Here is an 18,408-nt window from a genome sequence, read left to right as displayed (position 1 = left end):
AACTTCTCTTGATTGTCTTTTCCGGGCTCCGGCACGGTCAGGACTTTTTTCTTCTTTTTCTTTTTTTTTCAGGGATTTTCCCCTTCTCTCCATGGCAGGTTGCCTAGGGAAGGCAATAACCGAGCCAAGGTTTGGTTTTCGAGCATGGAAGTTGAGCCGTCGGCCCTCTTCTCTCTACTCAGGACCTGTTTACTGAGGCCGTGGCAAAGCCCCTACTATTTGGGCGCCCTAAATAAATGGCTAAAGCTGTTTTAGCAAATGGAAAAATTGTAATGTTAATGGCTACAAGAGGGCCCAGAAAAAGTTTTGCCTAGGGCCCCAATGTCGTAAAATATGCTGTGTGTGTTGTTTTTTGCGTTCAAGTTAAATAACTAAAAATGTCTTCGTGTTATATAGAAGTCAATTAAAAATAATAAAAACAGTAGGTAAATTAATTAATCTCTTTGGGAGGAAACCGACTCCTCCCCCCAGCACCCAATCGCTGTTGATGTTATAGTATCGATTTTTTCTTTTTTGAATCAGTTATAAAAAGGGGTTCTCCATAAATGTCATACTTTTTTCAACATTTTTTACCCCTCTCCCTTTGCCACAAAGTGTTACACTTCTAAATTTGCCACATATGCCACACAACAATTCATAAACAGATTCTTATTTTTTTTTAATGCTTAATGTCACGCTTCTTGTTCACAATTTCACATACCATTCACTGGATAAAAATATTATTAAGTATAATGTACAGTAATTTGAGATATTAATTCTTTTTCGAAAACATAGGAAGGAGGATATTCCAAGGATACTTAATATGCCATTATTAGATTATGTGCTCTGCCAGAGGAGGATGCAAATTGTGCAAAAGCAGGCACAAATCCCAAAGTCTGATTACCGCAAGGGCACACGCCCCTCCTCTTAGATTTCAGCGGGGAGGGGGGAGTGCAAAATCATCTTACACGCCATTAATTCATACCTCTCTTCATTGTTTCCAAATGTTGAGACCATTATACACATTTTTTTTAACAATGCCAATATCCAAATATCCAATTGCACTGCAGAACGATCATTTTCATTCTTAAAAAGAATGGAATCTCCTTTGTGATATTTTTTGCAGCAGGGAAAACTATGATCCTTAGCATTATTATGCTTAAATAATAATTTCACTCAGAATCTAGAGTACAATGATATCATTGATACTTTTGCAAATGCCAAGACAAGGGAAAAATCTTTTATTCGTCGATAAATATTTCCCTTAAAAATTCATCTCTTTTTCAAATCCCAAAACCACTCCAAGTTAACAAGTTAACTGCATTTACTATTAAAAGTTATATCGTAGATAATTTTGATAATTACGGTTTACTGCAGCGGAGAAAGTTTAACCACATATTATATGATTATTGTGTGCTATATCTCTTCTACATTTTAAATGGATGTACTATATTGTGACAGGAGGTACCATCAAATTTAGCATGGCTGTGTTAATACGAAAGTATCGAAATATTTTATTGTTTCATTATTTAGTATAAGCGGGAATGTGGAGCGGGGGGAATGAATTTCGTGCCCAGTGTCTTCAAAAATCTTAGTTGGACTCTAGGGGGTCCTGAAATAAAATTGTGCCCCATGTCCAAAGTCAGAATGATCGGGCTCTGCCAAAACCCCACGTTGATAATATCTATATTTTGAAAACTTAGTGTTGCTCATAATTTTTTTTTTTTTGAGTTGAAATTTTTGAATTGTCTTTACTCAATTTAGTTTGAAATTTATTGCTTGTTACCAAAAAATTTCGAGACAAGTATAAGTTGTGGGAAAACGTATAAATTTACTATGGAATTTTCAAGAAAACTTACTTTTAATTTAAACATGTTAAAACTAAATTAAAAATAAATATAAAAACGTCAATATGTCAGTAACAAATGTTGAGCTTTTAAGAGCTAACAGTTAACTTAGCAGAGGTAAGGAAAATATAGACCGGTTAACTTTTGAAGATGAGGGAAGATGCATTTTGATAAATTCATTGATACAATTCTTAAGAGCAAGAATGAAATTTATTTTCATCAGAAAAACTTCTAAAAGCAGATAACAAGTTACAGCCATGCTTAGAAAAGATAAGATTTAATATCGGTGCCCAAGTTAAGATATTTTTAAGATATTGAATCTTTTCTCGTGTTTATGTAATAAAGATTTGAAATGGTTGAATAAAAACCTAGTAGAAAGTTTGATTAACATTGGTGAGTAATTATTTCTATTTTATACGTTGCCAGGAATTTCGAAAGAAAACCGATACATTGCGCGCACAATTCATCTATTTTTTAAGAGTCTATATCTGTCTCGTTCAGAATACATATCCATACTTTTTAAACAATAATTAGTACATTTAAGAGTTGAATTTAAAAAGAAAAGATAAAAATATGAAAGATTTGCTCTCAGTAACCAGTTTTAACAATATGAATTGTCGACGTAATCATTACGCTGTTTATGGCTAACTTAGAAGACTGATAGGTCTTAAATTTGGTTTGTTGAGCTCGAAATTTACAGTCATCAATATTTGACCCACGCTTGAGTAAACTAAGAGCAATAATATGTACTACTTCAAATTTGAAGCTCACTTGAAAAAGCAATTTAGTCAAATAGTTCTTATATATTTATTTTGATAACCTTCCTTGTACAAAATGTCTAGAAAATGTTATAAACCTGCACAATATGTGTATTTTTTTTATGTTTAAGGAGAACTTAAGGACTTGGATACTATGTCTAAATGTCGGGCATTGAAAACGTCACATGCTTTGCAAAAACAATTTTTCAAAACATTCCAATCGGCAACTGGTTTTGGCTGCAGGAGTATATCCAGTATAAAAGACGAAGAGCAGATAGCCAACGCTAAACCATTTGACGATATACCGGGAGATGCTAAGTGGCCTATTATTGGAACCTCATGGGCATACTTACCGATCATAGGTAAGTAAGCGATGTAAAATAAGACTTTCTTAAAGCAAAAGTAATGCATTAAGTGTCACAAGTTTAATTAAGTAATGTTCATACTGTCATTGTAATGATCATTCAATTGTTCTAGCAATTCGATTAACCAAGAGATTTATAATAATAATAATAAAAAAAAAAACAGCCAGCAAATCATAATTTTTGTCGGGACTTGACAACAGAAGTTATGCTTTTGTTGAATAACAGATGCTTATAATGTTGAAAACATACTGAAAAAACAAACTGAATTAAATTTCAGTTATTATAGTTAAATTTATCAACTACAACATTATCAATTTAAACATCATAAACCTATGTTTTTCAATGAAGCTTCTTTCGGTCATTCCCACGACTGACTTTTTTTTTTTTTCAAATTGTTCCTTTTTTTTTACAAAAATGTCAGCTGTCTTGTATTCGGATAAGCAACACTGGTTCTATTGGTGACAATTTTAATTAAGCTGTTGAAACTAAAAACTGATTAAATTATAATTTCATCAATCAAATATTAGAATGCATAGAGTACCTTCATACTCTGTCTTTTTATATGAAAATGTACGTCGAACTGTGAAAAAAAATTTTCATGACAGCTTGATTAAAAAATATAAGAACCAAAACCTAACCAGTAAACATCACATTATAAATATTTCGAGAGCACTGTAAACTGTAATATATTAGGTTAAAGCACAAAAATCTACTTTTGCATTAACCTAACCAGTAAACATCACATTATAAATATTTCGAGAGCACTGTAAACTGTAATATAATAGGTTAAAGCACAAAAATCTACTCTTGCATTAAACCTTGATTTTTATCGATTTGTGTTTTTTTTTTTTTTTTTTTTGAGTTATGTCACTTTTCTTGCCGGGGTGCGATATGTTGAAACAAAGCACCTTGCAATAACGGAAGGGGATACGCCTTTTCACATTCAAATAGAAAGGGGTTTTAAAACCAAATAACAAAAATTGAAAATGAAAATTAAAGGATATTCCTGAAACATTTTTGTACAGGTTTCACGCATACGTTGATTACAGTATATATACAACTTTTCAAGCAGATATAGTACATATAGAATTCTAGTCGTTTCTCGTCTTCAATTAATCATTAAGGAAAATTACTAAGGGAGAAAATCGGGAGGAAAACAGGAAATTAAGAATGATAAACGCAATGCTGTCTCCGAACGTCCTATGCATGCCTTTTTAACAGTCTACGAAAACATATAGAACTTGCAGTAATTTTTTCATGGCCTATTGCAGAAGTTCTTACCCTGGAGGGCGTAGACGAACTTCAAGAGAAGGGTGAGTGTATAAAAATCTAATAAAAAACTAAAACCAATTATTATTTACTCAGTTTTCTTGGTCACATATAAATTTTAAATATCGTTTTAACTGTTCATAGGGCTGTGTGACTTCAGGCGCTAACCTCACTTTGCCTTAGATTACGTCAAAAAATAAATCTATTTTTCCTTTGTTTCTTGTGTTCCACATGTTTTAATAGTAATGTGCTTTAATAGTAATTTTCAAAATAAAGTTGTGTCCAATAATGTTAAATTTTGTGTGTAAAATTATCAGTTTTTTTTTTTTTTTTTTTTGTAAAATAAGTCGCTTAAGTTTCTTGTAGTACTACTTGTACAACAGCGCTTAAGGTGGGGGGGGGGGGGGGGTAGAGCTTGAAAGGTTGAGAACTTCTGGCCGATTGAAAGGTGTACACGCAGAACAGTGTATACACACACACATCCGCACACCATAATAAATACCCACAATAATTATTTTATTATTATTTTAAATTTCATTTATTTCCTTTTTTGCGGATTAGAGGAAATCCTGATGTATAAAATAGCGAATGATCGAGTAACGCTCCTGACGTCATCAACAATGAAACTTGCGTCACGGCATGATAACTTGATAATGTTTTTCTGGTAATGTTTGGCATGCAGGGAAATGCTTTATTTTGACGAGGCTGAACTGGATCCGATCACTTAATTGTTTTAATGGTAAGACTCATTTTAAGCGAATGAAAAAAGGAAAAAGTGATCAACAGTAAGTTAACGCTATCTACCGGAGTTTAGGGTTAATCCACTTGAGTTAGGGTTAAAATTTCAACTATCAATATATCACCAAACAGGCATTGACTTCGTTCAAATGTAGAAGCAATTTTCACCCGTCATACCTTGACTGGCGATTTTCTAGTAATATAATAATAAGATAGGAGAAGAAGTTCGTTTCCAGAACTTAAATCACAATTTGGGTTGCTTCATTTAGGTAGACACATTTTACTCATTTTACTAACATTATCATCATTTATTTATTGATTTATTTATTTATTTATTTTTTTGAAATTAGTACATACTTTGAAAACAACTTCTTGCACATTTCAGGACGCTACGATTTATTAAAAAATCACTTGGCTATTCGTCATAAGCATAAATTGTACGGCGATGTGCTGCGAGAGAAGTTCGGACCTTTGAATATGGTGATCACTCGCCGAGCTGAAGACATGGAAACCATCGCCAGGAACGAAGGAGTTTACCCGCAAAGAGGAGAATTTTCCTCAATAAAGGCATACAGGACATCTAGGAAACAGTGGTACAAGTCTACTGGCCTCTTGGTTTTGTTAGTAAAGTTATTTATTAATCTTATAATGAAGTGCACAAATGCTTTCCCTTTCACAAGAAAATTAGCACTTTTTTCGATTATGATTTTAAAATTTTTGCGAAAACGTCTACATTTTTTTCTTTTTTTATAAAAATATCTACAAGAAATAAAAATGCAACAGCTAAAATTGTTTAAGTTTGTTTAAGTTAACCTTTGACTTGTTATACATGTAACTTACTGTGGAATGTCGTAGTTTTATTTCCCTTTGAAGGGCGGTGGTTGCACTGTGAAACCATCAATTTATGAAAAAAAAAAATTCTCTCTTTTTTCCGAATTTTTGAATGATAATCGCTTGAATCCTTTTCTTTTAACTTCAATAAACAACATTAGGTGATAAAGCAACAAAAATGTTTTTTTTTTCGTTGCCTCAATTTCTTGTTCAAATTTCTTATTTAACTCGAAAAGAGGATTTTTTTTTTTTTTTTTTTCAGATTTAAAAGATTTTGATTAGCGCTGAAAGAGTGGACCAGTTTTCTTCATTTTACCTGAGGTACTCAATCATATTGTTCTAAAAGATTCAAATTCATTTTTACATGCATGCATACGTTTTTTTCCAGCCTTAGGTGGGGGGAGGGGATAAATGGGGATATCAACCCCTTCGAAATTTTTTTTTTTGGGGGGGGGGGGGGGGATAAATAGGGACATCAACCCCTTCGAAAAAAAAAAAATTTTTTTGACTGAAAAATCAATGTCTAGACAATCAAATATAATGTTTTTTTCTCCAAATTTCTAAAAAATTAGTGAACTCGCCCCTCAAAGGGTTCAGCAGTAAGTTATACCGCCCTGAAATAAGAGCTGAGGTGGAACTACGAGCAAAATACCAATGGACTTTCGCTGGTGTGCTAAATTAATGCCTAAACTAGTTTGTCAGTATTCTCAGCTTAAACAAGAGAGCATCTGCCTCCCACTCGGTTATTAACTGTTCCAGACAGACGAGTCCATAGCAAGGATGAAACTCCAGTCTCTGGATGTCATAACTGGACTGTCGGTATTTTACATTTAGTTTCACTGGTTCTTGTTCAATTGTTTTTGAAACATGAAACGGTTTTTTTTTTTTTTTTTTTTTTTTTTTTTGTTAGAGAAGGAAAAGAATGGCATGATCTCAGATCGAAAACACAAAAACATCTCCTGAAACCGAGAGCGGTGGAAGCCTATTTACTGCCGATGCAAGAAGTAGCACGAGATTTCACAGAAAGGATAAAGATACGTAAAGATGCGAATGAAGAAGTTCCAGAATTCCTAGAAGATCTTTACAAATGGGCCCTAGAGTGTATGTATAGTTTTACTTTTTCATTTCAGTCCAACCTTCAAAAAGCGAATTTAACCGTTAAGCTGTTGATTTGTTTAAGTTTAAAATCTTGTTGCTCATTTTCTATGATAATTTAAAAAATGTCGTTTTTTGGTAAATGATAAACTGAATACATAATCATAAGAACAATGTGTTTCATATTTATTAATATTGTCATGCACAATTTGTGTTATTAAAATATAAAATAAACTATGTACGGGTCTATTCCACGAAACAGTCAACCCTTTGTCCCGCATGTGACGGTTTATATGTTTTATTAAAAAATAATTATTTTAAAGGGCAATGACGAAATTTTTTACTTGAGAAATCACACGTAAGTTTATGATTTTTTAATCAGAAAAAAATCGTTCATTAATATTTTAAAGTATTATTTTCAATGAAGTATATGAAGCGGTACGTGCGTGACAAAGTGACCGCTTTCCGTGGAATGACCCTATAATATTCCCGTCAGTACATATCAAAGAGACTGACTGGAAATGGGGTTGTTTCCTTTAGTCAAAAGCAGTACTTTTTGTCACTGAAATTGATAGAATAAACAAAACAAAAATAAATAAATAAATAAATAAATAAATAAAAATGAATAAATAAATAACATGAACCCAGAGAATACTTTCATTTTCCCAACAGTTATTTTTTAATATAATTTTTTAAAATGTCCGATTTTTGAAACAAGGTCTTGATGACGTCACAAATGATGCACATTGCCGCATCTTTCTACCGCGATTCCACGTTATGATAATCAATAAGCGCTCTACGCTTGCTATCAACCATATCGTTGCCAATACACGTGAGTAAAGATGCGAATTAAATATTTTGCTCTGTGAATGGCAACACAGAGTCATCGGACAGAAGCATAAACATTAAAAGCGCTCCGATTTAAGAATTTTTTAAAAAATATTCAATTTAAACAAATTATTTAAAAATGGTCAGATCCTATGTTTTTAAGCATGCTCTTTCAGAAAAAAAAATACTTTTAAAATTTTGGAAACGACCCCATTTTGCGAATATTGAATCGAAAATTTAGTGATGAAAATAATTATCTTCAAGCAAAATAACCTGAGCACACAAGAGTAAATTTTAATTATCTTCATTTTTGCAGCTGTAGCGTATGTCGGGTTGGATACAAGACTCGGCTGCTTGGATTTGAACGCAAAACCAGATTCTGATGGAATGAAGATGATTAATGGAGTTCAAACTATGTTTGAAATGATGACTAAACTGGAAGCTTTCCTTGGCAACATTCAGTACTGGAAACTGTTCCGAACACCATCTTACAGAAAATTCGAGAAAGCTTCAGACTGCTATTCTGAGTAAGACTGACTTTAAAACGATTTATCCGTAAAAGTCATATCATAATTTCAGAGCTCAATTGCATTGCTCGTTTCGAAGTGGCGTTAAACATTTTTTACCATACTTGAAAAAACACGATTTTGTTGTTTAAAATTGGTATCGGATTTTACGAAAAAATATTTTCTCCAAAATTTATGAATGATAATAACACTAAATTATATGCAGGCGCACCTCGAACTAAAATTTTTGGGGAGGGGGAAAATTCTCAATGGGGTTGTTTCCGAAATTTTAAAAGTATTTTTTTTTTTCTGAAAGAGCATGCTTAGAAACATAAATTTAACATTTTTCAAATAATTTGAAAAAAATTTATATTTTTTAACTATTATTTCAATCGGTGCGCAGACTGAAATTATTTTTTACGCTTCTGCACATGACGTCATAAGTTATGAAATGCCATTCACTGATGCCATTAGCACCCAGTGCACATTATCATAACCTGGCAACGCGGCTAGCAGAAAAGCATTAGCATTTAGCGCGTCAATGGAGTAGTACGCCTCACTTGTTGACGTCATAAAGACTTCGTCTTATTTCCAAAGTCGGACATTTAAAAAAATTAAATAATAAAAGAAAGTTTTTTCTGGCTCTATGTCATTTTTCCTTTTTTTGCTTAGATTCTATGAATTTCAATGACTTAAAGTAGTGCTTTTGACTGAAGGAAACAACCCTATTTTCTGAATGAAATTCCAGTTTTACCGAATGATAAAAGCAATTTTAACGATTAAAGAAAAAGGGCGGGGGGATATCAAAGTTGCAATATTGACTCCAAATTTTCGGAATCGTCAGCAAAATTTGCCGAACTAGGCCATTTTTGGGAGGTTTCAGTGACCTCCCATCGGTGCTCCCCTGATTATGAGGTTAAAAAATCCTGACCGCATAGGTATTTAGAAGTAAAAAAAAAAAAAAAAAAGAAAGAAAAGTTGATTTAGTCTCTTTTGAAATAAAACTACATGATTTACGGCCTTTTGACACAGACAAATAACGAAATAAAATGACTTGCTTTCAAAAGTTATCAAAATGTTTTTTTTTCCCCTGTAACTACAGCATGCAATTTAGATAGACAATTCTGGAAAATATTTAGCACAAATCTTTATTTAAAAAGTTTATTTCTTCATCTTCATAGCTATCATTATGAAATTGAGCAGTTTTTACAATTTTTTGCTATTAAATTAATATTAGTAATAGTAACTGAAAAACAAATAGTAAAAAAGAGAGAGAGAGAGAGATTTTTGGCGCTTAATAAACATAATAACCTTAGGTGTATTGTTATAAGATAGTTTGACAAACTAAAAACATTTGTGCAGTTTGCAGTCCAAACGTAATTCAAGTAGTTTCAAAACATTTGATTTTTTATTCATTTCTGTTACTTCGCTCGTTTTATATTATTTTTAGGTTTTCTGCCAGCAGGGTCGCCGGGGAGAATTCTTTTTCCGTCCACTCCACGTGAGACAAACCACGTGATCTCAAGGCACGCTATAATGTGACTTAATTCTTTTTGAAAAAAAAAAAAAAAACGAATTTCACACTCTGTTTTCAACAGAACTGTGGAGTCGGCGAGAAAATGACAGACTCCGATTCTGGAAATTTTAGAATCTTCAACTCCGAATTTTTTACACAAAAATTAGTCCGACTCCGACTGGCAGAGCTGCAGACTTTGAGATTAAATGATCGACTCCGACTCCGACCCTTGGAACTTTAAGCCTTTGACTCCCAACTCCAACTCCTTTACCCCAAATCACTCTGACTCCGACTCCACAGCCCTGGTTTTCAATACAATTGAACTTTGTTTGGAAAACCTATTTATTGTAAATACATTGTTTTTAGACATGCGCTGCTTTTTTTCCAATGAAAAGTCAATTTTAAAATCTTTTTTACTTAACGCTGTTCAATTTGTGTTGATTCTGAGAATTGTCATTAGTTTTAGTTATTGTTTCTATTGTTTTTCAAAATTTCTTAATGGTGATCACTGAAAAATTGTTCAAAATATGATTTTGCATTAGGTAAAAATCTGAGACTGAATTTTATGCTTCTGATAATGTCTCTGAACTTCATTATTTACTGATAATACGTACATAAAGTAAAATCTGTGTTTGAACTACGAGTATGTTAACACATGTGTGAATGTTCATCTGTATGTTACAACTAATATGGATATTTTCACATTTAGAAAACAGGCCTCTTATGGGACGTGCTTTTCAATGTTCCACAATTCTCAGTCATGGATTTGTTTGTTGTTACTTTTCTTATAATCATATGTTGGTTTGCTTAAGGCCTCTATAGTGGAGGAGGCGGCACATCCGCCATTTTGGAGCAAACTGGATCCAGTGCTTCGCAGCGATAGCATTGCAGCTGTTTACATTTCTTTAGTTATTTAATGTTAAATTGAGTCAAATGGGTGGTTGCTCGACTGTTGATTGTGCAAATAGCTCCAAAAAAAAAAAAAAGGATTTCAGCTCTTCAGATGATGCAGAAAGAACAAGCAACGATAAAATTAAAAGTTAAAAAAAAAGAAAAAAAAACGACTGATTCGCAACTGTAGAATCAAGAGGGAAAATTGAAAATAATTTTAAAAGCCTTATATTATTCAAAATCAATGCCAAGTATGAAATTTGCTATTAAATAGAAACTGGCAACAGATAAAAAATTTAAATCAATGCGTTTTATTCATAGACTAATAATACAGACTAATAATTTATGATTTTATTTCCTTGTCGGACAACAATGAATTCGGTTATAAATCGCGTGAATAAAGTCTTAGCCGTTATTAAAATCTGCTTTAAAAAACGTTATAAGTCGAATTCTATGAAACATGGAAGTTCCAAACACATTCTGTCAGACGCGGGAAAAAATTCTCTTTATTTTGGCATTAAATTTTAAAATTTTTAACTATGTTTTCACTGCAAAAATAGCGAAAAACTTTTTGGAGGTTTTTAATTAATATCTTTGTTAATTAATGTTATCCAAAGATGCAATCTAGCTAAGTACACTCTTGATCAACTCTCCTTTCGAACACATTTTTTTTTTTTTTTTTTCAAAATCGGTCCACCCGTTTATGCGCTAGAGTGCCACAGACAGACACACAGATACACAGACACGTCAAACTTATAACCCCTTTCCTTTGAGTGTCGGGGGTTAAAAAAGAAATGGATAATTAATAGCCGACGAAGTGACTGGCAGCCTGGAAATGGAGCTCTCTTGTGTGCAGGGCCGATCCTAGGGTGTCGGCCGCCCGTGTGCAAAGACCTAATGTGCCGCCCCTCAAGAGTAATTTGCATATTTTGACTAATTTTTAACGTCTATATAAATCTTTCTTTAAATTTCTATGCCAAATTCGAATTTAAAAAAAGGGGGGGGGGACAGAAGAATGAGCTTATAAAAAGGAAGAAATTTTTTATAGTAAGAAACTCCTTAGGTACAATTTATATCTTTGAAGAAAGTAATAGATACCAAAATTTATTAGTCGTAAAAACGCATTTTATAGTAAGATAAATAAATACCTTTGTGCTGTTGTAAAGGAACGACAAGTAACAACGTATAAAAGGCACAAATTCGCAGATGGTAATCTGCGAATTTGTGCTTTTTATATGTTGTTACTTTTCGCATTTTATAGTCTTTCTTCGGTGACATCAGAGAAGGGACAGAGGAAGGGGAAGCGTGGGGGGAGGTGTCAGGGATTCAGGAGAGCAGGATTGCTCCAAGAAAATTATCGAAATTGGCGTATGAAAAATATTTTTAGTTAATCTTTAGTTGTGTTTGGTTGCAAGGACAAAAGAGTCAAGTATATTCAAGGTGCATGGAGAAATTTTCGAAATTGACGTCAAATATCGCAATTTTAGGAACTTTTTCGAGACTTTAGGTGAAAGTAATGTTGCAGTTCTTTCCTGAAATTCTTTCAAAATTGAAACCAATTTGAAGCTATTTTTTAAGACCATAGTTTACTAACAATCGGCGTTCTGCCCGAAAAATCTCCGAAACTGAAATTTTAAATCCGCAATTTTGGGTTACCTTTGTTGACGTTGCAAGAGGGAGGGAGATTCAATCGTCTCCCATCGAAAGATTTCGAAATATAAGTTTACTAGTGGTACCCGCACGGCTTTGCCCGTAATAGAAAAATTAAAAGGTCTCTTGGTTCGCAAGTATATTTACAATTAATGTATGGTGAATTTTCTCGCCAATTGGCTTGTACCCATGTTACGGTTCCACGTTATGATAATTTCGTATCTCGCCAATTGTCTTGTGCCGATGTTAAGGTTCCACGTTACGATAATTTCGGAATTTATTCGTCCATCTTATGATATTTTTGTTCTTAAAATTGGAATAGAAAAAGAACCACATCGAATTTTCGAAAAATCGCTTCGAGGTGCACAACTCCAATGTACAAACTATCTTTGTGCCAAATTTCGTGAAAATCGGCCGAACAGTCTAGGCGCTATGCGCGTCACAGAGATCCAGACATCCTGTGGACAGAGAGACTTTCAACTTTATTATTAGTAAAGAAGATAAAGAAAACGCAAATTTAGCCCGTCTTTGTTGACGGTAGGGGATCTAGCGGCTATCCTCCGGTAATTTCTCAGCACTATTTTTTCAAAAACCCGTTTTTGGCTAGATTTAAAACAATAGGGGAAACGTGAAAATATTCCGAACCAAAATATTTTTCGGAACTGATATCCATTATAGGCTATTTTGGGGAAAGAAGGATTTTGGAGCTCTTAAGCGGATATTTCTAAAATCGCAATTTTATATTATCTTTGGTGATGTTAACAAAACTGGGAAGCTTCTACGGATCTTTCGAATATTTTTCAACATTAATATCTGAAAAATATAACTATAGACTTTTGTCTACCTCACCTCGACGATTGATGGATATGCCCTAGCGCCGTGAAATGTTACATAAGCCTGGCAGTTCTCCTTCGGAATTCTTTAGAAATATAAGTCCCAAAATCGTATTTTAAGCATTGTTTGATAACGATGGGACTAAGAGCGGGCGGGGGTTCAGTGGGCCCTCACAAACTGTGTTTTTGAAACTGAAGTCAATTTCAGGCTAGTTTAGTGCAGGAAGCTGTGGCTCCATGGAACCGTCTAAAAACGAAATTTTCAGGTATAGTGATTGCGTTGGAGAAAAGGGGGATCCGGGGTCTTCCCCCAAAAGTTCTTGAAACTGATGTTTGAAAAACGCAATTTTAGTTTGTTTTTCAACACGTTAAGTGAGAGGGGGTGGAATTAGGGGCTTCTCTAAAGACGCTAAATGAGACTGTCTTAGGTAGTAATGTTTGCGAATGAATTTCGGGGTCCTCCACTGCAAACATTTCGAAAAATGCCAAAGCAATTTTATATGCCGTTTGATGATAGGAAGGGCTGTCGTCTGAAAACACGTTTCGGATTTTGGAGCCAAAATTTTTTGCCTATGTTTGATTAAGTTAAGGTGGAAGAAGTGAATCAGAGACTTAATTAGGTCCTTAAGATCGATGGTTCAACCAGCGAAATTTTCCGAAAGTAAAGTCCTAGAAACGCAATTTTAAGCCTTCTTTAGTTTCGTCAAGGAGGTCATGGCATCCTTTTTGATCTTCGTTTTGGAGCTACATTTACATTTGCTTCCCGGGGCAAAAGCCCTGTCCTCCTACCTGCAGCTCATTCAAGATTTTAATCAGAAAAATTGTCCTAAAGGGGAAAAAGTACAACATTTTAGTTCGTCATTCATATATGTTACTTTCAAGGGAGTCGCAGTTTTCCACTTTCTCTCCACGCATCCACAATTGTTAAACACAGAGTTTGTTAAAAAGTTTGTTGTTTGAAATGCTTGCGAGAGTATTTAATCAGTATAACTTTTTTTTAATAAATAAAATATGTCTTCATTGTTTAGATCTAAAGAAGCTTGGGGGGGGGGGGGGGTAAACATTAGTGGCCGCCCTCGGTGCTCCTTTTAGACGGCACGATTTCATGCTTCAGAAGGGGACCTTTCCCCTCCCCTGTATCCATGTCTGATTACCGGTTCTGTCACAAACTTTGCAACCAAATGAAGCATGTGTGTTAAGAGTAGATATGAATGGACACTAAACCAACACAATGTTCCCTAACATTCTACTTTTCTTAAACTATGCTATGCTGTCGTGAAATCGACACATACTTTGACAATTGAACATTTAAAAATCAGCATACTTTATTCTACTTATTATAAGTTATCTTGTGAGAAATTCTTGAGGAATTTTGCTTGATTATAAGAACTATATGATGCGGCCGTCGGCCGCCCCTTGCTTTGGCCGCCCTTGTGCGGCGCACACTCTGCACACCTGCTAGGATCGGCCCTGCTTGTGTGAGGTTAAATATCGATTTATTTCTCATGATTTTCCTACATTATAAATGCTCTGTAATCTTTGCTAACATGTTAGTGTTCAACGGAATGTCTTTTATTCTGTATTTCCCTGTTATGCGATAAGTACGTTTGCTCCCGCTTGCTCCAATACGGCGGATACGTCGACCTCTAGGGGCTTGCTGTTCTGCAGACCTAAAGGGGTTATTTAACTGCGCTTCCATCTCCCCGGTCAAACAAACGTGAACAACAGATGGCGTGGTTTTTAAGGGGTTCGGTAATTGTTTTTGTAAAAATATCTGGAAAAAGTCAGAACTGCGTAAATTTTAACTTTAAGAGAAGTATGCATTTGTATTTAAACATGGGTAGCGCTTGTTGTGGTAAAGGGAGCAGAAGTTCAATGCTTCAACTTTAGATCCTTCCCTTTTGGATGAATTGAAAGATAAAATTTCATGCATTGTGTACAGGACTACCGTCTACGTTAGTTACAAATTATCTACGCTTCAGTATCTCCTGCTGTATCATCATTCATCATTATTAGTGTAGCAGGAATCAGGATTGGCAGTGTGGCTTAACCCCAAGAGTTCTTTCCGAAAGAGGGTTCATTATTCAAAATGATGTACAGCAGAACCTCGAATATCTTGAATTCTTTTAACCGAAAACTCATTTAACCGAAATCTGTTTACTGAATTTTTATTTATTTATTTATTTTCGTAAGTTAACATTGCTACAAGGTCGTCATAAACAGTCATTTCTACTGCAGATACAAATTATCCATGCATCTGTATCACTTCTGCTGTTTCTTTTCTCAAACCTACCAATAATTTTTTTGGAACACTAATAACTCTATTTTTTTAAATGCCATCGAATTAGAAAGTTATCGCATTTGAAAAAAAATTTATTGTTTTGTTAAGTAGTTATTTTTTATATATCATGTTAAAGAGCAAAATATACAGTTGACTGTATAAATTGTTCCATTAACAACATAAACAGAATTAAAGTTTACTACATTATGTCTTTTCAATTTTCATTGCATTTTCGGACTTGTGTGACATTTACTGAAAAAAAATTCTTTTTATTAGAGTAGTTAATATGGTTAAAAAACAGGGGTGTCGAAATGACAAACATTAGAAGCGAAACTTTTGTATGATGGAAACATTTTAATTTTTCATCAATCATTTTTGAATACCCCAAATTGTGTTTATCCTTCATTTATTTACATAAATTTATGTACATATGTACCACTATGCATCATCTTCTTCGTTCTTTATCTTAGAAATTATCGGTTTATGGTAACTAAAATAAGTAATGAATTCTAAAGTTTCTAGAAACCATGAGAAAACTGTATCAGTTCTTGTTCTATGATTTGTGGTTTTTTATACATTTTGAACTGTCACTTCGTCTACTCAATGCCTGATTACTGAATAGGTCAACTAGGCCAGGGCCTGGGGCCCTCCTTTGTAGGGGCCCCCAAATGGCTATTTTTTTAAAACTAATAGCCAAAACTGATTTCACCAGAGGCTGAAAATGTGAGGGTTGACTACGCAAGGGCCCCGAAAAAGCATATGGCCTACGGCCCGCTGATATCTTAATCGGGCGCAGCGTCCGCTCGTTTTCTCCCACGACACACTCATTCTTGCTGCACAGCACTAGGCATATTCAAAACAAAATTGCATATTTTAATGAAAAAAATATATTATAAACAACGAAACACTTAAAAATACTCGAAATGCGTCGGTCTTGCGCACGTGCCTCAACGGATGCTCTGTTGATTACCAACAGCTGTACTCAGTGAGCGTCACGCCACATGTACAAACAAGTACAATAGACCCTTGTTTTACCCGGGATTTACGTTCCACGGAAATGCCGCGTAAATTGAGATCTAATAGTAGTATTAAAGTAGGGGTTTGGTTCCGTAGATAAAAAAACATGCATAAAGAAAACATAAATTAATTTCGTGTTCTGTTTATAAAGAGGAGCTGGCAATGATAGTCTTTTGGCAGTCATTAAGAATTTTTCTCTGTAATTCTTTGCACAGCATTAACGAATCCGTGACCACTTGCGTCATTTCCATGATAGAATCTTCCTTCACTAACAAATCAGAAAGATCATTTTTATTGTCTAGGAATGGCTCAAAATTTTCAATATGAACGTTTTTGGTTGTGTGTCACCGACGTCGATATCCTCGTTGGTTTTTGGCCTCCTTTGTCGCTCCTAAAAGCTCTTCTTCCAGTGAGTTTTCACCTCTGTGTGCGTTTAATAACTTTACTTCTGGAAAGAGCGTTGGAACTAATCGCATAAAAGCCTCCAGTGGCCCAAGCTCGGTGATTTTCACGCCGAAATGCAGTTTATCACGTGTAACCTGCAATCTTTAGGAGTTTGGATTTTGAAAGAGGGGAACATTTTATCTGTTTGCATTGCCGCATCCGCGTAAAACCGAAACTCATCCGCATAAAATAAAATAAAGGTGTCAAATCTTAAACCGCGTATAATCGAAACCGCGTAAAACAAACCCGCGTAAAACGAGGGTCTACTGTACACGCAACACCGCAACAAGAAGAAGAAAGAAAGAAAGCAAGAAGAGCGTCTGTGCGACTTTTAGTCACACAAAAAACAACTACGTCACTTCCGTCAGACACAAATGTTTAATATTATAAACTCTTGCATAAAAAGTTTCACTTCAAAACGTCATATGTGTGTTGCCATCTTGTAAATGTGAAGATGCTTAAAGCCAGAGTCAAAATTCTGTTGGCCATTTTTGAGAAATCTCTTTTATCCGGAATTTTCGATTGATCGAAGGAGGTCTACTCCCAACTACTTCGGTTAATCGATGTTGAACTGTACTTATTTTGTTTCAAATCTACATTTGTTTAACGAATAAATACCTTTATGGTTGAAAATTAAATGAATGAATCACCAACGTTTTACTGCACAAAAATTGCAAGCTGCTGAAGACACGTGTTTCGGGGTTACAAGGATTTTTTTCAATTCAAATAAGTTGGATGAAAAGTCATCTGAGAAAAAAGTAGTAAATAGAATTTTTTTATTGATCACTTTTCATCCAAAAGCTCACACTTCTTTGCACTGAAAAAGGGGATCCTCAGAGCCGGCCTTAGCAGATGCGGGACCCGATTAAAGAAATCTGGCGGGGCCCTTCACAGAATAGTTGTACAAATTGGAAAAATGCCAACTGATTTTTCAGATTCAGCCAAGGATTCGAAACTGTCGCAATTATCCGTCTTCCCTAAATTTTCTACTTTTTATTTTTACTTCTTTTTTTCTTCAGAAATGAATGAATGAATGGCCCCAAAAATAAGTGTAAAATTTAAGAACGTAAGAAAAGTAGCTCTGTGAATCTTTATGCCCAATCACATGCGGTTGGTGCACGAGAAAATTGTGGGGTCAAAAGAAGTGTGGGGTTAGGGAACGGCGCACCTGATGCTGATTTTTTCTTCCTTTTTTTCTTTTTTTTGTAAAACTGGAAGATATTATGGGATTTTAACATGACTGATTAAATTACCTCCAGAAAATGTAGAATATGGCCTCCAAAACCTGTCCAAATGGCCACTGTAGACTTCCCTCTTCCAATTTAAAGTTCGATTGACGTGAAATAACTTGAGAAAAGTCCATTTAGTTGGAATTTTTAAGTTTTTATTTTCGTGGAATAAATCAACCCACCCAGAAAAAAATCATTTTTTTTATCGATCATTATCGTACAACTTTGAGAAGAGAGGGGCACGCCCCTTCACCGTTGGAAGTGAGTGAACGGTTGCCCCCCCCCCTCCCCCACCGATCTCGTACGAGCCACCTATGTGCGCAATTCATAG

The 18,408-nt window shown here is 34.6% G+C and overlaps 1 protein-coding gene across 1 annotated transcript in view; it reads left to right on the top strand.

The window, feature by feature from the left end:
• Nucleotides 1-4,166: 4,166 nt before the first annotated feature.
• Nucleotides 4,167-18,408, top strand: part of LOC129216137 (probable cytochrome P450 301a1, mitochondrial) — a 42,695-nt gene continuing 28,453 nt past the window's right edge. Inside the window, exons 1-4 of the mRNA XM_054850293.1 lie at nt 4,167-4,262; nt 5,342-5,576; nt 6,698-6,888; nt 8,027-8,237. Of these exons, the coding sequence (XP_054706268.1) occupies nt 5,434-5,576; nt 6,698-6,888; nt 8,027-8,237 (545 nt within the window). The 5' untranslated portion in view covers nt 4,167-4,262; nt 5,342-5,433. The remainder of the gene's footprint in view (nt 4,263-5,341; nt 5,577-6,697; nt 6,889-8,026; nt 8,238-18,408) is intronic.

This window comes from Uloborus diversus, chromosome 2 (genome assembly GCF_026930045.1).
Source record: "Uloborus diversus isolate 005 chromosome 2, Udiv.v.3.1, whole genome shotgun sequence".
Classification (NCBI taxonomy): domain Eukaryota; kingdom Metazoa; phylum Arthropoda; class Arachnida; order Araneae; family Uloboridae; genus Uloborus; species Uloborus diversus.
Note: the sequence above shows the minus strand (reverse complement) of the source record. Positions and strands in the feature narration are given on the sequence as shown.